This window comes from Prionailurus bengalensis, chromosome C2 (genome assembly GCF_016509475.1).
Source record: "Prionailurus bengalensis isolate Pbe53 chromosome C2, Fcat_Pben_1.1_paternal_pri, whole genome shotgun sequence".
NCBI lineage: Eukaryota > Metazoa > Chordata > Mammalia > Carnivora > Felidae > Prionailurus > Prionailurus bengalensis.
In genome coordinates this window covers 134,680,814-134,705,781 of record NC_057350.1, presented here as the reverse complement: position 1 = coordinate 134,705,781, position 24,968 = coordinate 134,680,814, and the positions used below count along the sequence as shown (strand labels likewise).

The 24,968-nt window shown below is 46.2% G+C and overlaps 1 protein-coding gene across 4 annotated transcripts in view; it reads left to right on the top strand.

The window, feature by feature from the left end:
- The first annotated feature begins 617 nt into the window (after positions 1-617).
- Positions 618-24,968, top strand: part of RFTN1 (raftlin, lipid raft linker 1) — a 209,978-nt gene continuing 185,627 nt past the window's right edge. The window contains exons 1-2 of one of the 4 annotated variants that reach the window (XM_043595469.1): positions 618-921; positions 20,252-20,404. In XM_043595469.1, coding sequence (XP_043451404.1) covers positions 20,260-20,404 — 145 coding nt within the window. In that variant the 5' untranslated portion in view covers positions 618-921; positions 20,252-20,259. Of the gene's footprint in view, positions 922-1,212; positions 1,279-20,251; positions 20,405-24,968 lie in introns of those variants that run through there. The other 3 variants (XM_043595470.1, XM_043595472.1, XM_043595473.1) reach the window with 3 other exon arrangements.

Below are 24,968 nucleotides of genomic sequence, written 5' to 3'. Positions count from 1 at the left end.
TCAGCCCTGACCTGGTGCTTTATTTATATAAGTGTCTCCTTGGGCAACCTAAAGTTGCAGGCCAAGATGGTCCCCCAGATCTTCTGAAACCTTAAGGACACCTGAAGTAGGCAGAATACAGCAGGCGTGGCAAGGGGTGGGAGGCATTATCCCTTTCATTAATCACTAACTCTCAAATACCTTAGACGCCTGAGATGGCCCACCTGTGGAATGGGCAGGAGGAACAGTCCACTCTCAATGGTCCTGTCACACCCTCAGCCATCAGCACCTTGGTGGCTGTCACCATCCAGCACTCCAGCTCAAATATTTAGGGAACCCAGTCCCCTAGGCGCACTCTCATACAACCTTGGTTAGAAGGGGTCGAGGGAGTGGTCTTGGCGCCCGGACCTCTGCGCGGAGGGGCATTAGGGTCGACGGTGGGGTACGGCGTGTGCCGCGCGCAGGTGGTCCGCCGCGTGGAGGCAGCGGCGCGGGGAGTCAAGGGGGTGCAGGGCGCCGAGGGGCGCGGGGCGGGCCCGCTGCTCCCGCGGCGGCTGTCAGGGGCCGGCGGCTCCCCCGAAGATGCAGCGCAGCATATTTTGCACATGAGTTCAGAGGAAGAGGAAGTGTAGCCGGCGGACGCGCGGCGGCGGCGGCGGCGGCGGCGGCGGGGGCGCGTCGGGGCTGGAGCCGGAGCGCGCCGGGCTCAGGGCGCAGCGAGCGGGAGCGCGGCGGCCGCGGGCTCCGCGGAGGGACGGACGCACAGATCGCGGGAGGGACATATACCGGCGCACGCCGCGCAGCCGCTTCCAGCCCCCACCCACTGGTGCCCACGCCTTCCCCTTGCCGCCTGCTCTGTATGGCACAAACTTTCCTCCCGGGACGGAACACGCTGTCTCAGGGAGCCCGCGCCGGCGCCTTCTCCTCAGCCAGTCCCTAACGGTAGGTGAGCGCGCGGCAAGATTTGGGGTGTAGGCGGGCACAGGCCCTGCCATCTGGCCCCGCGGACCGGGACCTGGGCGGGCAGGAGGAGCTCCGCGTGGCGCCTCCCTGCAGGTTGCCGGGGCTGCCAGAGGGCCACCGCCCCCACCACCACATCCCCTACCGGGGTTGGATGGGTCAGCGGCGATCCACGACTCGCAACGCTCTTGGCCAACTTTTTTTGAAAAAAAAAAAAAAAAAAATCATCCGTGGCACGCAATGGGGAGAGGCACCCTAGAGCAGTTTGTTAGGGGTCGTGGACTCTGCAGGCTCGGGGGTGCCTAAGAAGGAAGCAGAGGGGAAGCTTCGAGGCTACAGGTGGGTCTGGGACACTGCTGCAGGGGGCCCTTGGCAAAGATCTGGCTGGAGCCGGCTACGCAGTCCAGGTTCAGGAAGGCACGAGGCTGCGGTGGGGTGGGGGTAGAGGGTGGAGGCGCCTCTAGCCGCCCTTTTGCGTGCGCCCTGGGAGGTGGTTTGTTCCTGGCGCAGGGGTTCTGGATAGGTGGGAGCAGACCTGCCGTGTGTCCAGGGGAAGCGCCGCAGCCACTGGAGGCACAGAGACTCGGAGCACGGGAAGTCCCCAGCGCTGAAAACGGCATCTCCCCTTCTGTAAGGGGACTTCTTTTCTCGTCCTAACCCGCTTTCCTAGGCTCAAGGGACTCCAGGGTAGGTCAGGTCTTGGCGGGGTGATAGTGACGTACATTTCAGAAAACCGATTGTCAGGCATGCAACACTCCTCCTTCCCCCTGACCAGAGCCCGTGCCCTTGACCTAGGATATCGCTGTCTTTGGCAGCGAGAACCGCGTGGAGGCCAAAGTGCTAAACCCAGGCACGCTCCCTGTTGCCTCCAGTTGCTTATGCTTAGTTAGCTGCCCTATGTGATTGTGGGTGGTCCCCAGGGACACTGAAAAGTGGCAGAGAGTTTGTTGGGGGGACTTAAACAAAAAGTGTGTGTGTGTGTGTGTGTGTGTGTGTGTGTGTGTATTTTTTTTTAATCCGGCACAAATCTCTATATTTGAGTGGCTGCCCTGGGTTTCCAGCAACAGTCCCTTCTTGTAATTGGCACAGCTGTTTTCAGATGCTGGGCGCGCAGTCAGACTAGGCGTCTTCAGCCCCTGCCATTGTGTGTCATCTCAGGATAACCGAGGCCATGCCAGGAAGGAAGGCGGGAGTAATGTGGGTGACCTCTGGGCGTGTGGGTAGGGCACGCTGTGCACCCCACGTGTCCCTGGCTGCCAGGATTCCTAATTTGTATCTCTGAACAGCTGAATTCCCTACCAAGTTCAAGTGACCCCAGATGTCACCAAATCCCACGGAAGGGTTAAGCAACAAGCTGTTTAGGTCTCTTTGGTGCGTGTGTGCTAACCTCAGTTGAAATCACTTGAACCTCAGACTGACTCTGCATCCTCTTTTGCCTTCAGTGGGGTTTCTGGCCCTGAGAGCTGGGGCATTATCCTCTGTATATCATGTGGCTGGGTTGGTTTTTCTTTGTTAGTCTTTTGACTTAATGGACTTGGGGCGAATGAAGTGGAGTGTTGTGCAGTTCGCTAATAGATTGGTGCAGGAATTGAAAGAGAACAAATTGGGAATGAGTTCTTTTTCTCCCTCTTGAGCAGGAATTTTTGGCTTCCATTCAAATAATTGCTTTGTCTGTAGGGAAACAGGCAGAAAATCTTTGGCATGAGTGATGTGAGTTCCTGTAAAGCTACTTGTATTCTTCCAATCTTCATTCCGCAGCAGAATTGAAACTATGTGGGCTCATGGCTTGGTGGGCATGGGTATCTTGTCAAGTTTCTAACTTGGTGGGCTAAGGAGAGGGCACTATGAGTTTTTCTTTCCCTGACCTATCTCATTTTTAAAAAATATAAACAACTTGCAAGAACAGTAACTACCCAAATACACATATCTAGGGTGTAATTTTGCAATATTGGCTTTATTACACATCTGGAGATTTATTCGTCCCTCCATCAGTCCCAGCTTATTGTTTTATGCCCTTTAAAGTAAGTTACAGACATTGGCATGGGTCACTTCTAAACAGTTCAGTGCACATTTTATTATTCAGAGTTCATTATATGTTCGTGATTTTTTTTTAGGGTAAAATTAAAATTGTTTTAATGTTTATTCATTTTTGAGAGACAGAGCGTGAGTGGGTGGGGGTTGAGAGAGAGGGAGTCACAGATTCCCAAGTGGACTCCAGGCTCTGAGCTGTCAGCACAGAGACCGACACGGGGCTTGAACTAACGGATGGCGAGACAGATGGTAGGACGTCCAACTGACTGAGCTACCCAGGCACCCCTAAGGTAAAATTTATATACATATAATGAAATGCACCAATGTTGAGAGTCATGTTTGCATAATGTTTTGATAGATGTGTACACCTGTATAATCCTAGTCTCTGTCAAGATAGAAAATATTACCATCACCTCAGAAAGTGTCCTCATCCCCATTCCCCCTTTCAGCGGCAACCACTGCTGATTGTTTCCCACTGTTAGTTTAGTCTGTTCTTGAATTCCTATAAATGGAATTATGCAGTATTGTGTAAAGCTTCTTCCACTCAGCATATTTCTGAGATTCATCCATGTTGTATATGTCAGTATTTTGGTCTTTTTTTATTGCTTAGTTATATTCCAGGATATGTCCATATCACAGTTTGCTAACGTATTCCCCCAGTTGATGGACACATGAGTCAGTCCCAGGTTATTGGGGTATTGTGAATGAAGCTGCTATGAATATTTGTGGACAAGTCTTCCTAGGGACATATGTTCTCATTTCTCGTGGGTAAATGCCTAACAGTGGAATCGTTAGGTCATAGAAGAGGTGGATGTGAACCTTGTAAGAAGCTGCGGGATCTTTTTCCAACACAGTTGTACCATTTTACAGTCCCACCAGCAAAGAATACGAGTATGGGAGTCCAGATACGACAACCCTATTTTCCTATCCCAAAGTCAAGAGCATGGTTTGACCAGTGTTTGGGGGTTAGAGGGTACAGAAATTGGACGCTCGAGACAGTGCGAAACACGTTGTTTTCATAGGTGGAGCAGCTGTAAGAAATCCCTGACTCTGCCAGTGAATGAGTTTACACTTAAATTATTGCAGATGATCAGACAAATATTTTATTTGTAGAGATCTTCAGAGAAGGGAATTCCACAGGGGAATGTACCCTTGGTTGTGAAAGAAGATTGATTGAGTGCTTTCTATATAAAGAAAAATAACCCCCACACCCCACAGAATTCCAGTACACTTCTGCTTAGAAACTCCTGGGGGATTTCTGACGTATTGGTCTAGTTGATGTGAACTTGGTGGAGGAGATTCCCGTTGGATTTCACCGGCTTGAGCAGCTGGCTGCTGAACGCGGTTGTGTTTGCTTTGTGAGGCAGATCAGATTTGGCTTTTTGAAGGCTCAGAAAACAGCTTTCCTGTTAAAGTGATTTGGACTGTCAGTGAGAAACATGACCTATCGACACCCTCTTGTCGTCCTGGCTGAGAAAATGGGTCGGTTCCCCTCAGGTCCTCTTACCCATTAGTCCCATTCTGTGGACCAGCAGCCGAACCCAGTGTGGACTGTTTTAGGAACAGGAATTGAGCCTCCCTGACCGCTTGCCACCCCAGAATGAAATATTTGCATCTGGCCAAGGTGTCTCAATGGGCTCAGATGACAGATAGTGTAGAGTCTCAAGACATTGCCCCGTTTGGGGACTGTTCTGATCTGACAGCCTAGGACAGTGCCTGCCACAGAATGGGGGCACAGTAAACATTGGCTAAATGATGACTGGTGACTCATGATGGTACCCGTCTGGGTGATTGCCCATCTGGAGGTTGACAGTGAGTGCCAAGATGTCAGGGCCCCAAGATGTACTTCACTAGAGGTTATTTAACCATAGCCTGGGAAACAGGTTCAAAGTGTTCCCACCTCAGAAGACTTGCCAACCATAAACTTCCATTCTAGTAGCACTGTTCTTATTTCATTACAGATTTTACAGTATTATTAACAAAATAATAATTAACCCCCCGATGCTTACTCTTTGCCAACACTGTTAGGCACTTTACGTGCGTTCTTTGGATTTAATCCACATGAGAGGCAAGTACTATTCTTATCTGCATGTTAGCCTTGAGGAAACTGAAGCTTAGTGAGGTTAAGTAACTTGCCCTAAGTTGACTTTTTCATGTTTCCTAGATGTAGGGAAGAGACTGTGATGTTCTGGTTTTGCAAAGGAGATTACGTCTACAAGCAAAGATTTCCAAAAACGTGAGGCCATGGTATAGTAGAAACATAAACTGGGTAGGGCACCACAGCACTGCAAGAAATGACACACTGGAATCATTTCTTTTTCTTTTCTGCTTTCTGGGTTTGGGGCAGCCAGGCCTGTATAGAGATACTAATTATTTTGGTGACAATTTACGATGTTGTCCGTTGAGTATGATTTTAGTTTTATTGGAAGAAAAGAAAGATGTTGCCAGCTGTTGAGTTTGAGGGTCTGTAGCTGAGCTGTCCTGTTCAGTGGCCACCAGATACATGTGGCTATTTGCATTTAAATGTAAAGTGAATTAAAATGAAATAAAATTGCAGTTCAGCTCCTCAGTCTCACTAGCCACATTTCCAGTACTGTAGAGCCACACGTGGTTATTGGCATTGGAGTTGGATAGTGCAGAGGTGGAGTATTTTCACCATGGCTGAAAGCCCTATTTGATAGTGCTGCTCTACAGTAAGCATTTCTCCCTTTTCCTTTAGTTGAAGAGTTGGCAACACCCTTGGCTAAGGCTTAGGCTATTTTTCACTGACAAAGAGATAAATTTAGCCAGACATTTCTTTTATGTTTACCTTTTAAAGGTTTTGCATGTGTGTGATCTTTTTTCCCATTCACATTCAGTTTTCGACATAAATTTGAGTTTCCCTTTTCTCCTGGCCCCCCAAAGGGGCTTTCATTATTATCATTGCATATTTTACTAGGATGCTTTCTGTGAAAAGATCGGTACAGCAAGCAAGTGATGGCCACTGCTTGAGCCTTGTTAATTCCTTGCTCTCCAGATAAGAATTCGGTTGAGCTTTTAAATATGCATTTGTGTGACTTACTCCCCACCTGGGCTGAATTCAGGAAGAAGAATCGGCTCTCAGCGGGGCCAGAACCAAAGAGCTAGAAAATCAGGTCACATTCTACGCAAGATGGCTACCTGCCAAGACTGAGATGGAGGAGACACTGTTTGGGGGTATTGAGGGCTTTGCTTTGGAGTTTTCCTGGGTCTGACTGCCTTTGTGGCATAGGGAGTGCTGGAGAGGGCCCGGCAGCTTCCGTGTCCTGGTTGCACCAGACGATGAGGGGGATAGTGCCCTGGCTTGCCCTTCTTCTGTGGTTCAAAGGAGAGGGGACTCTAGCCCTCAGGTGTCATGGGGCACCAAGGCGAGCCAGTGGTGGAAAGTCCACATCAGCTGTGTGTTGCCTCGCTCGTCTGATACTGACCAACTCTTAAGTTACTTTGTGTAACCGTATTGGATGTTTTCACACTTTTTCAACCAGGAAACCATTTGGCTTTTATAACTAAAATGTCCCCTTTTGTTGTTCTATAGGCAGACCCCCTTGATGGTGAGCATTTATTTTTCGCAGAGGATTTTCAGCTTCCATCCGTGTGTGTGTGTGTGTGTGTTGAAATTTCCTACTTTGTATTTCATCTTGAGGAATTGCAGATTCCTGAGGAATCCTTCAAGTTTTATGGAATGGCTGCCAAATTGCTAAGTTTGAAGAAATTATTATAGTAGACCTTATCCATAAAGATGGATAAGAAAAGAGTTGGTTAGGGGTGCCTGTGTGGCTCTGTCTGTTAAGCGCGTGACTTCAGCTCAGGTCATGATCTCATGGTTAGTGGGTTCGAGCCCCACATTGGGCTCTGTGCTGACAGCTCAGAGCCTGGAGCCTGCTTCAGATTCTGTCTCTCTCTCTTTCTCTGCCCCTCCCCTGTTTGCACTCTGTCTCTGTCTCTCAAGAATGAATAAACATTAAAAAAAATTTTTTTTAAAGGAAAAGAGTTGGCTAATCACAGAGGGCGGTTAATGGAATGTGACTGAATCATGTATTACCAAATTTCAGAAATACCAAGTACAAGAAATCAGATTGTTCATTTAAACACTTCTGTAATTTAGAGAGGGCTTTTGGAATTTTTCCACTTTCTCGGAACACTGTATAAGCACCCTTTGCAGTGAGGTGTAATTTTGGCCATAGGCAGGTCAAAAGGAATCTTTACAAAGAATAACAACTGATACCAGTAATAATATTAATAATGGTTAACATTTATACTGCCTTTTCTATGTGGCCGAGCTCTTCTAAGTCCTGTTCAATATTAACTTATTTACCCTGCCAGTGGATTGTGTGTATATCCCCATATTATAATTGGGAAACCTGAAGTTGAGTGGCTTCCTCAAGGTTACCTAGTTAGCAAGTAAAGACTGGGATTTGAGGGGCGCCTGGGTGGCGCAGTCGGTTAAGCGTCCGACTTCAGCCAGGTCACGATCTCACGGTCCGTGAGTTCGAGCCCCGCGTCAGGCTCTGGGCTGATGGCTCAGAGCCTGGAGCCTGTTTCCGATTCTGTGTCTCCTTCTCTCTCTGCCCCTCCCCCGTTCATGCTCTGTCTCTCTCTGTCCCAAAAATAAATTAACGTTGAAGACTGGGATTTGAACCCAGGCGGTCTGGCTCCAGACCGTGTGCACCCAACCCCTGTACTATGTTTTGAAGAAGGTGAACTTGATGGGAGTGCAAGCTGGTGCAACCACTCTGGAAAACAGTATGGAGATTCCTCAAAAAACTAAAAACAGAACTACCCTATGACCCAGCAATTGCACTACTAGGCATTTATCCATGAGATACAGGCATGCTGTTTCAAAGGGACACATGCACCCCCATGTTTCTAGCAGCACTATCAACAATAGCCAAAGTATGGAAAGAGTCCAAATGTCCCTAGATGGATGAATAAAGAAGATGTATACACACACACACACACACACACACACACACACACACACACACACAATGGAGTATTACTCAGCAATCAAAAAGAATGAAATCTTGCCATTTGCAACTACGTGGATGGAACTGGAGGGTATTATGCTAAGCAAAATTAGTCAGAGAAAGACAAATATCATATGACTTCACTTATATGAGGACTTTAAGAGAGAAAACAAATGAACATAAGGGAAGGGAAACAAAAATAATATAAAAGTAGGGAGGGGGACAAAGCATAAGAGACTCATAAATATGGAGAACAAACAGAGGGTTACTGGAGGGGGTGTGGGTGGGGGGATAGGCTAAATGGGTAAGGGGCACTAAGGAATCTACTCCTGAAATCATTGTTTCACCATACACTAATTTGGATGTAAATTAAAAAAATAAAACTTAAAAAAAAAAAGAAGGTGAACTTGAGAGAGACATGCAGATATTCCAGATATTCCATCCTTTACCAGATGATAAGTGTCTGTCCTAGTCTTAAAGGATGTTGGCTTAGCAGATATTTATTGTGCATCTGTTGGAGCAGGGCCTTGGGATAGCTGCTGTTGGGGATGAAGAAGAGATGATTGCTCCCTTTGGGAAGTTGGATGTCACATGGACAGATGAGGCATTACCGAAAGCTCCAGATCTCTCCCTTGAGCTCGGGACTGGTCCCTGCAGGTGCCTACCCCACACCTCTACCCAGTGGAGTTAACACATCTAAAACAAGCCCGTGTCTTCCTCCCATAGCCATCCCCAGATCAGAAGGGGCCCCTGCAGCCTTCCAGTTGCTCAGGTCATACATAGGCCCTAGAGGTGGCTTGGATGCCTTCTTTTTCTTATGCCCTATTTCTAAACTACCAATAAGTCCCATTTTCTACATTCAAAATATATCCAGAATTTGATTGTTGCTCATACCCCATCATCATCTGGTCTCTCCATTTCCACCATCAGTCATGGCCAGAGTGATCATGTCTCCCCTTGGCTTGAAACCCTCAAGGGGATCCCATCTCAGGGAGTCCTTACCCCCACCTGCATAGCCCACACAACCTGCCTTCCCAGGCCTCTCTGATTTCATGTGCCACCAGCAGCCACCCCCTCCCACCTTCCCCAGGCAGGTCCTGGAACCTTGCACTTGCCACCCCCTTGCCTGGTACACCATCCCCTTTATCCCACGGTCTCTTTAGGACTTCACTTAACATCACTTTTTGGGTAAGACCATCCCTGATCATCCTGTTTTTAAAAATTGCATCTTCCCCTGTGCTTGCTATCCCTCCTCCCTGCCTTATTTTTCTTTATTTGATGTAGTTTTTAAAATTTTTTTCTTCCTTTTTTTAATAATTTTTTTAATATTTATTTATTTTTGAGAGAGAGAGAGAGAGAGAATGGGGGAGGGGCAGAGATCAAGGGAGACACAGAATCTGATGCAGGCTCCAGGCTCTGAGTTGTCAGCACAGAGCCTGATGTGAGGCTCAAACTCGGGAACTGTGAGATTGTGACCTGAGCCGAAGTCAGACGCTTAACCAACTGAGCCACCCAGGCACCCCTAAAATTTTTTTCTTAATGTTAATTTATTTTGAGAGAGAGAGAGAGAGTACATGAGCAGGGGTGGGCAGAGAGAGAGAGGAAGAGAGAGAATCCCAAGCAGGCTTTGTGCCATCAGTACAGAACCTGATGTGGGGCTTGATCTCATGAACCGTGAGATCATGACCTGCACCAAAACCATGAGTCAGATTCTTAACACCCAGGCACACCTAACATACTTTTAAAATTGAATTTCATGTATTATTTTTATTTGTATATTGTCTGTTTCTCTGCTCCTGAAGGTAAGGTCCTTCATGAGGGCAGCGTTGTCCCTTTTTTTTTTTTTAATGTCTTTTGTATGGCTTTAGTATCCTCAGCATTTGGAATGGTGCTTTGCCTGTAGTAAGTGCTTTAATAAAGGAGGATGTGATGGGTAATTTTATATGTCATCTTGGCTAGGCTATGGTACCCAGTTTTTGGTCAAACGTGTAGGTGTTGCTGTGGGCCATGTTTCTTTCTTAATGTGATTAACATTTAAAGCAATAGACTTTGGGTAAAGTAGATTATTCTCCATAATGTGGGTGGGCCTCACCCAGTCAGTTGAAGGACTTAAGAGAAAAGTCTAAAATCTCCCGAGAAGGAAGGAATCCTGCTTCTGGACTGCTTGACTCAAGACTGTAACATCAACTGTTCTCTAGGTCTCTGGCCTGCTGGCCTGCCCTGCAGATATCAGACTTGCCAATTCCCACAATCACTTGAGGGTCAGTTTCTTAAAACACATCTGCCCTGCCTTCTCTCTCTCTCTCTCTCTCTCTCTCTCTCTCTCTCTCTCTCTCTCCCTCCACACACACACACACACACATACACACACACACACACACACTATCCTGTTGGTTCTGTTTCTATGGAGAGCCCTAAGACAGAGGGTCGAGATGGAAAGGAAAAGAGTGTCAGGGGGAGGTTCCACTGGAGGTAAAGGAATGGTATCTGGAGAATGTTCAGTGTGTACAAAAGGTAGCACTGGCCCCGTATAACCTGACCCCATGGTACTTGAAGAGGAACAACCAGGGACTGGGGAGGGGAAGGAGGTTAGGGGTGAGGTTGAGGCTAAGGACTCCAGGCTGGGCAGTATATGTTTCTTATGCTCTGTGAGCCACTTGTAGGGCGCAGAATGGTTGCTCTAGCATTAGCCCAGGGTAAGAATTAGTGGATGAGAGACCAAGGAAGTCCTCCGACCATCCTCAGGGTGGGCAGGTCGGCGCAGAGAATGAGGTGGTGGAGTGAAAGGCTTCCGCCAGCACTCAGCTCCAGGCCGGCTGTGGCAGTGAGGACAGTGGCAGGAGCAGGCTGCTGCCTGGTGTTTTGAGCCTGGATGTTATGAGGACAGGGGAACTCCCCACAGACGCAAGAAACATAGGAGAGAGAACAGGCCTTGATGGGCAAGGCGTCGAGTTCCCTGTGGAGCATATTCATTGAGAGTGTTGGCAAAGTTCTAGGTTAAGGTACCAAAACAGGTCCTTGGGCATGTTCACCTGGAGTTCACCAGGCTGGGAGGGAGACTGGAAGGTTTTTGCCCAGAGCAGGTAAAGCAAGGCCCACGAGAGGGGTATGCGGGCTAAGGCAGAGAGGACAGCATTTATGTGCCCTTTTTGAGCATATACAACACTACCACATATTAGAGGTTCCCAAACTCTGTACTGAAGCACCCCAAGGCACCACAGCAAACTAGCAAGGGTGGGGCAAAAGGGCTTTTTACTTTTAATGAGGGGAACAGAGTGGCACTCGACATGTTAGCACACTAACTACTGTCTGTGGGTAGTTTACAGTAGGAGATTAGACAGCACCGCATTCCTTTTGATGACGTCCTATCTCTACGAAGCTGCGTGTTGGTGGTTGCTAAGAAACTGCTTTGTGGAACAGGCAAATGAAGATGGTGGTGTCCAGTGTGATTACAGGGTTTGAGAGGTCGTGTGGTGCCCGAGAGATGCACACATCCCATGAGTAAGTCATTGTGATAACTTAGGAATGAAAGAAAAAGGTTCATTCTTACAGTTTTTGTGTGCTTTTTTTTTTTTTTTCCCAAAAGGCTAATAAGTTGTTTGGACATGAATAATTATTATGTTGTTTGCACCTAACTACCTCGTAAGTGGAACTGTAAGTATTACTTTTAGCTGGGGTGGGGGGAGGGGTGCCGTGGAAAACATACGGAGACGCTAAAGGTGCCGTGAAACGGGAAAGTCTCAGAACCTCTGCCATGTATTGTTGTGGGTGTTACAGGAAAAGCAGAGTTAGAAGAGGGGAGAAAGGAGGGGCATGGGGACCGCATTTCAAAAGTCCCATTTCTGGGGCACTCGGGTGGCTCAGTCGGTTAAGTGTCTGACTTCGGCTCAGGTCATGATCTTACAGTTAGTTGTGTTCCTGAGTTCCAGCCCTGCATTGGGCTCCCGGCTGTCAGCCCAGAGCCGGCTTTGGATCCTCTGTCCTCCTCTCTCTCTGCCCCTCCCACACTCATGCACGTGCTTTCTCTCTCTCTCTCTTTCTCAAAAAAGGTCTCATTTCTTCAAAAATAAAAGATGTGAAGTAAATAAAGTAAAATGTAAGCATTTGTTAAATCTTGGTGCTGGGTACAGAGATGTCTCATTTTGTTATCTTCATCTATATGTCCGAAGTGGTTTATACTGAAAATGATTTTAAGAGAGTGAGACAGAATGAGGGCTGGGGATAGAAATTTAGGGGTGTGCCTGTGTTTGGGAGGACAGCAGTGAGGCTGGGAAGAGGGCATCGGAGGTACAAAGAGGTTCAAGAGATGGAGATGTGGAATCAAGGGGGTCAGCAGGGCCATGTTTTCGACTGGGGTTCTCAGCCCTGGCCAAGAGGCTTAAGGATTCTGGGCCTGGCTGAGGCTGGGGTGAAGGAGACTGGAGAGGGTTCGGAGTGGGGAAAACCGGACTTGTTCCTAGCTTGTTGCCGGTTAGAATCCCTGGCTGCCGGTTAGAATCCCTTAGAGTTTTCAGCCGGGGAAACCCATTGCCCAGGGCTTCTCAAACTTTACTGCCTCTCAGAAGTTAATGAATCACTTGTCATTGAAATGTAGATTCTGGTTCTGCAGGCCTGGGATTCTGGATTTCTCATAGGTTCCGGGAAATCCTGGTGCTGCTGGGTCAAGAGCTCCACACTTGGAGCAGTAGGTTCTTCTGGGAGGGAGCTGTGCTTAGTGAAGAAGGGTGTTTGTGATGGGGACTGCGGAGGGCAGAAAGGTGGTCTGGATCAGACCCAGACTGAGATGTGTGGGCGGGGGATGGTAAGCAAGTGTTTTCCTTTGACGATGTAAATACTCTTTGTATTCCTTATCTTTTGCTATATAACAAATTACTCCCAGACTTGGCAGCCAAAAACATCAATAAACATTTATTATCTCACAGAGTTTCTGTGGGTTAGAAATCCAGAAGCAGCTGAGCTGGGTGGTTCTGACTTGGGGTGTCTCATGGGGTTATGGTCAAGATGTGGGCTGGGCTGGAGGCCATTCTGGGACTGAAGGTTGAGTTAGTGCTGGCTCTTGGGTGGAGGCCTCAGTTCCCTGTCCTGGGACTTCTCCATAGGGTTATTAGAGTGTCCTCATACTGTGGCAGCTGGCTGTCCCCAGAGTGAGGGATCCAAGAAAGGGTAAGGTAGAACCCACAACACTGTAACCCAGCCTTGGAAACCACACTCATCATTTCTGCAGTGCCCTCCTGGCTACACGGGTCAGCCCTAGTCACTGTGGGTGGGGACCACTCGTGAATGCCGGGAGGATTATTCAGGGTCATCTTGGAACCTCTTATTGTTTTCAATGAGGAAAATAATGTGTATGCAGCACAGAAAATTTGAAAAATATACAGAACCATAAAGAATGTCACCCATAATCCCATGACCCCGAGGACATTTCTGGGAACATTGTGGTCTGTGTCTTACCAGTTAAAAAAAGAAGGTGGAGGGGCGCCTGGGTGGCTCGGTCGGTTAAGCGTCCGACTTCAGCTCAGGTCATAATCTTGCGGTCCATGAGTTCGAGCCCCGCATGGAGCTCTGTGCTGACAGCTTGGAAGCCTGGATCCTTCTTCGGATTCTGTGTCTCCCTCTGTCTCTGCCCCTCCCTCCCTCACACACTCGGTCTCTCTCTCAAAAATAAATAAACATCAAAAAAAACCACGTTTTTAAAGGTGGAGACATATATATGTACATATCTATATATTAATATATATTATAATGTATATAACATATATTTATACACACCCACACCTAGAAGAAGTGGTACCATGGAAATAATACTGTTTCATATAGATTATTCTTTATATTTGGCATCCAATCAGGAACACTTTGAACAGGTACATTTTTCTATTGAAGTATAGTTGGCATACAGTGTTGTATTATTTTCTGTTGTGCAACATACTGATTCTACAACTCTAGACATTACTCAGTGCTCATCACAATACGTGTAGTCCCCATACAGTGTTATCGACTGTATTCTGTACTGTATGTTTCATCCTGCCTTTTTTGCTCTATAACTGGGAGTTCGTACCTCTTAACCTCCTTCACCTATTTCGCCCATCCCTCAACGAGTAAATTATACTTATCCTTGGGTTTCTGTCGTAGACTGTGTTTCTAGGGTATCAAGATTTGACACCCTCTGAATTTTCAAGTTTCCATTTACATTTCTGGGGCGAGAGAGATGTTCCTGTCATGTAAAAATGTCTTAATTTGGATCATCAGTTCTTACTCTGGGTGACTGAGTGATGTAATAAACATGCTTGAGGCTTCAAATACGGGATTTGAGTGTGGAAATAAAAAATGAGTTTGCCAGCTGACCCAGCATCATTGCATGTAATTGCCCCATCTCTGGTTGCTTGTCATGAGCTGTTGGCAATTGTAAAAATTAGCTTTACGGTCCTGCCACAGATTAGCGGCAAGTGTGGTAAATGAGGGCTCACTCTTAATGAAACTAATTTGTATTTGAAAATATAACTACATTTATTGCCCCATTATTTAAATGCATGTACACCAGTTGATAGTAAAAATGAACCTTTAAACTGAGGTTTTAGAAACCCTCACTGGAAAATAATCTTTTAAGGTGGTGATTCTTTTTTTTTTTTAATTTTTGTTTTAGAGTTTATTTAAAAAAAATTTTTTTTACATTTATTTACTTTTTGAGAGACAGAGAGACAGAGCACAAGTTGGGGAGGGGCAGAGAGAGAAGGAGACACAGAATCCCAAGCAGGCTCCAGGCTCTGAGGTGTCAACACAGAGCCTGACATGGGGCTTGAACTCACAAACGGTGAGATCATGACCTGAGCCGAAGTCGGACGCTTAACCGACTGAGCCACCCAGGTGCCCCTTTAGAGTTTATTTTTGAGAGAGAGACAGAGACAGAGACAGAGACAGGGTGTAAATGGGAGAGGGGTGGAGAGAGAGACGGAGACACAGAATCTGAAGCAGGCCCCAGGCTCTGAGCTGTCAGCACAGAGCCTGACGTGGGGCCCGAGCTCGGGAACAGCAAGATCATGACCTAGGCTGAACTCGGACACTTAACCAACTGATCCACCCAGGTACCCCAAAGTGGTGATTTTTCTTGAAGTGGTTTTCTAGTTGTCTTATGGGCATGTTGGGAAGCATTTCAGAAACAAATTAGAAATACTTTAAAATAAAAATCTTAAGATTTTAACATTTAAAATGACACAGGGTATCATGCCCCATTGCTGATCAGCTTTTTCTGGAACCAAGTCTGTGGCAATGTACTCTCTGTTTTAAAATTTTCTTTTTTTAACGTTTATTTAGTTTTGAGACAGAGAGAGGCAGAGCATGAACAGGGGAGGGGCAGAGAGAGAGGGAGACACAGAATCCAAAACAGGCTCCAGGCTCCGAGCTGTCAGCCCAGAGCCCGACGCGGGGCTCGAACTCATGGACCGTGAGATCATGACCTGAGCCGAAGTCGGACGCTTAACTGACCAAGCCACCCAGGTGCCCCTGTACTCTCTGTTTTATATCACAGAGATTTTCTGTGAATGTCCCGCACTCTGCCCAGACTTCCAGAACAGCCAGCCCGCTGCACCATGTGCTCTGTTCATTGTCTTTCTACTCATTTTACCTCTGATCTCCTTGAGAGCAGGGCCTGGTCTTCCCATTTTTATATTTCCTAATTGAGGGCCAGATTCAAAGCAGACCTTAATAAACGCGTGATGAATGAATGCATGCACATAGTCATGAACTTGGAAAAGTTCCCTCCCTCATGGAGCTGACAATTTCTGCATGAAGCTGGCCTCCCATGTGTCAAAGGCACACCTCATGCTGGGTTTGATCTGGAAAGTGTTGGTTTTCCAAAGTGTCACCATTTGAGGGATCTCTGCTTTCTGGTCATTTGCAATGTCTAATGTCCTCTCCTTGCAGCCTAGGATCTCAACCTCCCAGTGATTACCTTACTTTCCTCCATAATCAGCAGCCAGTTCTTAATTACTTTTAGTCAATTTCTGCTTGAGAACTGTATGTTTATTTTGGCTCTTTCCCCACTGTCTCGCCACAGGAATGGGGAAAGACTTCTCTTTGCTTTACCTTTGAAGAGCTTTTGGAAGGTTTTTCTTGGTACTTTCTTTGATGCTTGAGAGACCCATACTCATAGGTGCAGGGATGTCTCCCGGGAAGACAAAGGTGGAAGCAAAAGAAAAAATCTCCTGTATGACTGTCATATAATCAAAGCTGGTCAGTGATCCACTCACACATGAAATGACTAACTTGATTCACGTGACCGTAGGAATATGGAAGGGTGGAGTTGTGGGGGCTGAATGGACCACAGATAAAGTACCGGGAGAATCTCATCACACATAAGTGATTTTTAGCATGTGTCCTTTACAGAAATAGACAACAACAAAAGGAGAAAGAGCCAGGAATAGCACCGCTCTCACGATTCCACCCAGTGAGCTGATGCTGCAGAGTGAGCAGGAGGTAGAGGGGCTAATCTATCAGTCTCTCAGAGGGTCTCACTTCCGCCAGGCCTCTCCTGGGGTCAGCATCTGGCCACCCTGAGTGCGGAAAGAGAAGCATCATTCATTAACAGGACCCCTGCACTTACCGCACAGCCCAGAAATCTCACTCCTAGGTATTACCCTAGAGAGATGAAACCTTTGGTCCTCTTAAAAACCTCTGCATGAATGTTTATAGCCATTTTATTCATAATCACCTGGAAACAACCGAAATGCCCTTCTAAGGGCGAGTGGCTAAAGCAGAACCTCTAAATGCAGGCCATCTCGACTGGTAGTCTACTGAGGAGGCAGCAGGCCATGGTCTTTTTGAACAAACTTGGTGAATGAGTTACATATTGCATGATGAATCATCCCCAGACTTAGAGGCTTGAAACAGAAACAATGGTGTATTTTGCTCAAGGATCTGCAGTTTGGGCAGAGTTTGGTGGAAACAGCTTGTCTCTGCCTCACACAGTGTCAGCGTCTTGACCGAGACAGAGGCTCAACTTCCAAGATGGCTCACCAGCAAGATGGCTGGCAAGTTGGTGCTGGCTGTCGGTTCCTCCCCAAATGGGCCTCCCTGTGGGGCTGCTTGGGCTCCCTCATGGCATGGTGGCTGGGATCCAAGAGTCGGCATCCCAAGAATCAAGAAGTATGTGCTAGTTTCTGAAGGTCCGGGTCCAGAAGCTGGCACAGTGCCGTTCTGCCATATTGTATTGATCAGGCAACTGTGGAGCCCAGATTCAGGGGAGGTGACATAGACCCCACCTTTCAATGGCAGGAGTGTCAAAGGATTTGGGGGCCGTATTTCGAAACCATTACACTTACCATTTACCTTCTGCCCTATTACCCTTGAGGCCGATGTGCTTCCACTGAGATGCTCCCTGACTGTCGGAGGGAATGCGCAGCCACACCAGGCACCAAATGCCTGCATCTGGCAGTTCCCTCTGCTCTTCCCTCTGCCTCCAACCTCTCCCTGCCCTTAAAGGCCCATACCCATCCCTGCCCCAGGCCCCTTGTGGGATTCTAATACGAGCTTTGAAACCTCACATAGTAAACAGTACCATCAGGCGCTGTTCTATCTTATTTTTCCTCCATTGTGTGAGCTAGATTTTTCTGGTTTGAGCTATAGTAGGGACTGTAATAGATAGTTTTATTTTATTTATTTACTTTATTTTAGAGAGAGCACTCAAGCAGGGGAGAGGAGCAGAGGGAGAGGGGGAGAGAGAGAATCCCAAGCAGGCTCCACACTCAGGACAGAGCCCGATGTGGGGCTTGTTCTCACGACCCTGGGATCATGACTTGAACTGAAATCAAGAGTTAGATGCTCAACCTACTGAGCCATCCAGGCGCCCCACTGTAATAGAGAGTTTTAGAATGATGTGAAAATCTTCACCATTTTGACAGGGGTTGGGGGTTGGCAGAGCACAGGTGTGCTGGGTGTGAATAAGGTAGGGTCCTCAACACAAGAGAGTAAGAAAAACAAATTGACACTAAGGTTTTATTGGCTCACAACTGCTTCGTATGTCTTCCTTCCCAAAGAGAGTCATGCTATAAAAGCGGTTGCTTAATTGGCATTGTGCATATTCCAAAGAAATTAATCTCTAAAGTTTGAGACATTGAGGATTCACCGATATTATAGTTTTGCTGCTGGCTGGTACTGTTTATCTTTTCTGTGTCAGACCACAGAGATGATTTACCCATAGCCTTGTCATATCCTATGAGATAAGCACAGTGCCCTTTGGAGTGAATTGGGGCAGAGACCTTAAGTTGAGACAGTCTGACTGAAACCTTAAAGTTGTAAATTGGGAGAATTTTTCTGATGCTTCTTGCCATCCCCCACCTCCTTAACTTTTTCTGAGTCTTTTTACTCGTCCTGGTAATTCTCTCCTCTTTTTTCTCTATTGTCAGGAAACCTGTCCTTTATAGAAGATGTTAAATCATACTAAAGTGTTAGAGGCTACCACAAGCTTAATTTGTTGCCCTTCCCATGGAGGTATTTGTGGTTTCAAAGGAGATCCTGAGGGAGAGTGATTCTAATTTCAAAGGAATGAATCTCTAATGCTAGAATTTACCTTATTAGGATAACAAGAATGGGAGGATTTTTGAGGAAGAGTTTTCTTTCTTTCTCTTTTTCTTTCTTTCTTTCTTTCTTTCTTTCTTTCTTTCTTTCTTTCTTTCTTTCTTTCGGGCCCCAAACACACATTCTTTCCTAGGGAGGTACGTGTGTGAGTGACTTACTTTGTGAGTCTCTGGGTTATTTCCATGTCTGTTCTGGTGGTAACCGTGCTCATCTTGCCAGGTTTACCTGTTCCCCAGTACACGGGAGCCTTCCTGTCCACTTCTCTTCTGCTTTGCCTCAGCAGATGCCCCTTGGCTTGCTTTTTAGTAAATATGCAGCCTCTGTACATATCAGCTATTATATCTGCAGAACTACAGAGTATTTTACAAGTAATCAGTTCATGCAGATTGCACATAAATCATGTCTGCTCTGGCCCTTTGGACACTAATGTTCCCTTATTAAGGCGTAAGTAAGCCTTCCTGTTCTCATCCATCCTTCCAGACTTTTTTTAATTACTAAAAAGTATAGCCTGGTTGTCACGACACCGCCCTCTCCCACTCTTCCCTTCCCCCACACACTTACTGCTTTTTTGAGGTTCATTGTGTTTTTCTGGAGCTTGCCAGTTTGCCTTAGGAAGCTGGGTACCTTGTGAATGGATTAAGCTGAAGGACATTCTTATCTCTAAAAGGAAGCAGTCACCACGTTTCTGTTTGTGATATTCTTGGCCAGTTAATATTTTTGTGAAATATGTTCTAATGGCAGCTCCACTACGCCAGAGAAGGGGGAAGAATTATTGGTCATGCTCAGCGCACCAAAGGAAAATATCTTCTACTGAAGTCTGGGCAGTGGATAAAAAGTCATTTCGTGAATGTCATTCTGCCTAAATAAACAGAGAACTTCGTTGTTTTTAAGCCCTCGAAAGGCTGGGAGGTCAGCCCACCCTAATATGCACATTATTCTAGCATTTCTCCATTTTCCCTTCCAACGATAGCCACAGATCTTCACTCTAACACACGTGCATTTCTGCTTCCAGTTTCTCTTGGCCTGCTATTAGTGTTCAGCCAGTCTTCATTTTGGTCTAAAACGACTCTCTAAGAGAGTGGAAGCGTCCTGTTATTTCATGTGGTTTGGTCTAAAAAAGAATGGAAGGGGGACTTTTAGATGAAGCGGATAAAAATACCACCGTCTACTTTAAGAGATGTTTTATGAGTATAAATTCCTGTCTAAATAATTGCTGGTGAGGGCAGAAAGGACTTCGGAGTTTAGAAATTGTACCAACAACTTCTGATTCTCTCTTAGCAACCATAGCGAAGGCGACACGTCTCTTGTTTTGTCTTTTCTTTTCAGATGGGCTGACACCATAATGTACCACATTGCTTTTAAGATCTCATTTTTTAATCCTGTGTACAGATTATAGTGGAACTGAGGCGCTCTGAGGTATTATTTTCCTCAGGTAGGGGAAAAAGATAAAGACAAGTAGGCTTTTGGTGTCATCACAAAAGTGCGGGATGCCTGGTAATGGTGTCCTCACAGAAAGAGAAGCCAGCCTGGGTACTGAGCACAGTTCCTCAGGTGTTCAGGTCATCCACTGAATTATACTCTAGGCGTCCTAAAGGCTGAGGTCCTTTATGTAGTCTTCAGGGAAGTACGGGGTCTTTTACACTATGGTGCTTGAAAACAAAATCTCAGAAAAAAAAAAAAAAATCACACCCCCCCCCCCTTGTCCTTTTTTTTGGCTTCTGCTGCAGCTGCTGAAATGGGTTGCGGATTGAACAAGTTAGAGAAACGTGATGACAAACGGCCTGGAAATATCTATTCAACTTTAAAGAGGCCTCAGGTGGAAACCAAGATAGATGTGTCCTACGAATACCGCTTCCTGGAGTTCACTACCCTGAGTGCGGGTGAGTACAGGCGGCCTTGCCCCCCCTGGAGGTGGGTGAGCTCAGCTCAGCCCCGCACCCGAGGTGTGTGTCCCCCCCCCAACCCACGGCAGGGCTGGTGGGGCCTGACAGGACACGCCTGGGAGGTGAGTGGGGTGAGGGGCTGTGGGGAACTTGTAAAAGTGGGCCTTTGAAAACATACTGCCTTTAGAAGTCCAGATTTGTATGTGCAGCTTTTCACTTTTGAAAAGATAGCAACTAAATTAAATTGTAACACGTTAAAACCACGTGCAAGACAAAAAGTACACACATGCTGGTGGGCCGTGTTTGACCCCTGGGCCAGCTAGTTTGCAGACTGTTTCGTAGGGAGCCATGTGGAGAAGGGAAATTTTGCCTTATCTCCTGTTGTGTCTGTCCCTCCAAAGTTACCTGCCTGCTGCCTGGCATCTTTCGAGAGTGCTTGTCCGTCTGGGCTTGGCTTTGCCTCATCCGAGCCGCAGGGCGTCCAGGTCACCTCACTAACAGTGTCCCGGTGGCTCTGGGGTGACGGGCAAGAGGTAGCATTTTCATCCAGAGGAGTTGCTGAGCCCTGACCGTGCGCAGTGTCGGGCTGGAGCTGTGGGGCAGATGGGCAGCGTGTCCTGATTTCCTGCAGCTTCTTACCCAGTGGGAGAGAAGACTCATACACATGAAAAACAAAACAAAACAAAACCCTCAACAGGCTATAATTTTAAGCAAGAAAATACGTAAGATATGTTTTCGGAAGAGGAGAGATCATTCTTTTGGTGTGGAGGGCAGTCCCTAGAAGTTGTGACCAAACACAGGCACTAACTAAGGCATCTTGCCACTTTCTCCCTGGGCTGCTGGGTACATTTTAGGCTTCTGTTAACAGAAAAGAGAGTAGGTGGGGAAAGCCCTCATATTTGGGGGCTCATGTCTGGCTCTGCTGTGGAGTTGGCCTGCAGTGTGCTCTTCTGTCTCATGAACACGTGAATACCCGCCCCTCAGGGCAACTGTAGACTGGAAGAGGGAAGATGCGAGAAGCTCGTAGCACAATTCTCAGCACCTAGTAGGGCAGCTGGTGTTGCCTCCACCTCTGTTCCTGCTGAGACCACCGCTGCACCGAGGCTCCCGCTGCTTCTTGAGCCCCAAGAGAGATGGGCAGCTGGGCCTCTCTGCAGGGACGTTCTGTGGGTCCCTTAGGTCCCCCCAAACTGAACCCAGCATCTTCCTCATCAGATTGGCTTCCTGCTGGTGCCCTTGATGAATAATGTCACCACCATCCTCTTAAACAGTCATATTTGACACCTTAGGCATCTGTGACCATACTTTCTCCTTGCCCACCATTTCCATTGCATCACCCAAGCCTATTAAAGCTGTTTCTGAAAATGCTTGTAATATAGCTAACTTAACACGAGCAAATCTGAACACAAAAGTGTTTGGAGTATTTGGTCATCCATTATTTGTTCAGTGAATATTTGAGTGCCTACAATGGTTTAGGCATTGTCGAATGATTAAGGAGAAAACCAAAGCATGTATAGGAAAAGAGATTGCAAGGAAATACACCAACATGTTAAAAATTGTTAGGAAGCTGAGAATATGGGGTAATTCTTTTTCTCTTTTATAGACACATATATATAGACATATATATATATATAGACATATATATATTTTGCATCATGGTTGTATTTCTTTTATTATTAAGAAGAGTAATTTTTGCTCACAGAAACTTCCACAGACATGTGTCCTCCTCTGTGTACCTACTGCTCCATGACTTATCATCTAAGTTATCCCCCTAACCTCCTGATTAGTTTCTCTGCTACCTTGTACTCTGCTCAGAGCACCCACACTGCTTGCTGCATTGTGCTTTCTTTGACTGAATGACCTTTTGTTTTGTGATTATGAAATGAACATACCTCCACTATTAAAAAGTTACGAAAACACTGGACAAGTCCCAACTGATCTCCCTACGTCCACCCATGTCCCCTATAGATCATGCCACTCTTCTGCTCAAAGCCCTGCCATGGCTCCCCCTCACCCTGAGTGGCACCAGCTACTTTCCACCCTCATTCTCCAGATGTTTGTCCTGCATGTTCTGCCATTTTGGTCTTGCTCTTTCTTGAACCCTCCAGGACTCTTTAGGGCCTTTGCACTACCTGTTTCCTCTGCCTAGAAATCCTCCCAGATATACCCTTGGCACAAACCCTTAACCTCCTTCTCTGTAAAACCCTCCCTGACCACCTATATAATTTCTATATATTTATAGAATATATATATTTTATATATATATATGTATATATTCTATATATATTATATAGATTTCTATATAACCACCTATAGAAATTATATAATTTCTCTATAACCACCTATATATTTCTACCTAATCTCCGACTCCCCATCCCTTTGCCCTCTTGATTTTCTCCATAACACTTCTTACCATCTAAAGTGCTACATATTGGACCGCCTGGGTGGCTCAGTCAGTTAAGTGTGTGATTTTGGCTCAGGTTGTGATCTCACAGTTCTTGAGTTCAAGCCCCGTGTCAGGCTCTGTGCTGATAGCCTGGAGCCTGCTTTAGATCCTCTGTCTTTCTCTCTCTCTGCCCCTCCCCTACTCGTGCTTTGTCTCTCTCTCTCTTTCAAAAATAAATAAACATAAAAAAATTTTAATTGCTATGTATTTTGTTTATTGTTATTTGTTTCCTTGTGGTCTGCCTTCTTTCGTTAGAGGATAGAATTCCTCTAACGAGTTCAGGATTGTGTCTGTTTTAGCCTCTGTGGTACCCTCAATACTTAGAGAACAGTGCCTGGCACATAGTAGATAATCAATAAATATTTGTTGAATGAATACTTAATGTATATTTTTGTGTCCTGCTTTTTTTCAGCTTAACAGTGGATAGTGAGGCAGTGCCCTGTCATTCCATATGTTCTCAGAATATGATTTAAAGGCTATATATGATTTAATCACTCAGCATACCATAATTTATTTAACAGTCTTCTTTTATTGGACATTTAAGTTATTTCGGGCTTTGGGCTATTATAAATAATGCTGGCATAAGCAGTGCTATACATAAATCTTTGTGTGCATTTTTGATTATTTCCTCAGGAATTACTGAGTTGAAAGATATGAATGTCAGGACTCTTGATAAATTGCCAGATTGCCCTCTAGATAGGACCTATTTGTGTAAAACACAAATCTGATTATGCTGAGCCCTTTGGCGGGTTCCCTTGGAAAAATGCAGCGGAGATTCCGCCAGGCGCCCAGGACCTTCCTCAGCTCATCCTTGCCCTTTGTGGACCCTCCCCTACTTGGAGGACACCGGGCCTGGCCCCGCCCCCTCCCACCCCAGCTTCCGCTCCTCCAGCCTCACAGAGCCTGCCCCGCCCCTCAGCCCTTGCCAAAGTCCCACCCACCTGAAACTGTACCTCCCGACCTGCGTCCATCACAATTACTCCTCTATGCACGCCTGTCGTTCGTCAGTAGCATCCTTATGACACTTTTATTACATCATATATTAAACGTATTTGTGTTTCCTTGAGGGCAGAGATCAAGCCTTGCTTATCTTTCTCTTCGTCTTTCTTGTTCACACTTTTTAGCTGAGAATAGCGTGTCCTACATAACTGGGTTCTAGTAAACCAGAGTACCTGTTACGTATGCTGACTCATTTCCCTGGCAGCCCCTCAAGTTCTTTTCCAGAATTCTAATGGGATCCTTTGTTACTGCTCCAGAATGGAGCCAGCATTTGCTGAGAGCCTACTATGTGCCAAGTCCTGTGATGGGACATCTTCCCAACTTTTTCAGCTTTATTGAAATATAATTTAAGCACGTCACACTGCATGTATTTAAAGTGTTCAGACCCATGAAACCATTACCTCATCAAGAGGCAAGACATTTCCATCTCCCACAAGGTTTCTTCCTGCTCCTTTGTAACCCCTCGTTTTTTCCAGCCCTCTGTCCCCAGACAACCAACGGTATGCTTTCTGTCACTGATTTTATTTTCTACTAATGGAGCCATGTGGTATGTACTCTTTTTGGTCTGGCCTTTTCCACTCAGCTTGCTTATTTTGAGATTCATTTATGTTGTTTTACGTGTAGTAGTTCATTCTTAGTTTATGGCTGAGTAGTATTCTATCATCTGGGTGTGTCTCAGTTTGTTTTTCCGTCATGTGTTGATGGACATTTGGGTTGCTTCTGGTTTGGGCTGTTACCAATTGGGCTATTACCAATTAGCATTCATCTTTGTGTGGCATCTTATGTCATTTTATTCTCCCAGAAACACAGCGAGGTGTATGGGTACACACATCCCTTTTCTGCAGATGGGTAACCAACACTCAGGAGGTTAAGTAACTTTTCTAAAGATGCAGTGCTAGGAAGTGATTGGGGTGCAATTTGAACTCAGATCTCTTGGGCCTCAGAGCTCTTATGCCTCGGATACTGCAAGGTGCTAGACAAGTAGGCATTAACATCAAATAGAACATTCTTGTTAGAAAACTGGTGTTATCGGGTAGGAGGGTGTAAGGATATTCCTCGCCCATATTGTTTTGGCCATCGAAGATTTTTAAGTAGCACTTGATAGGCTTATTTATC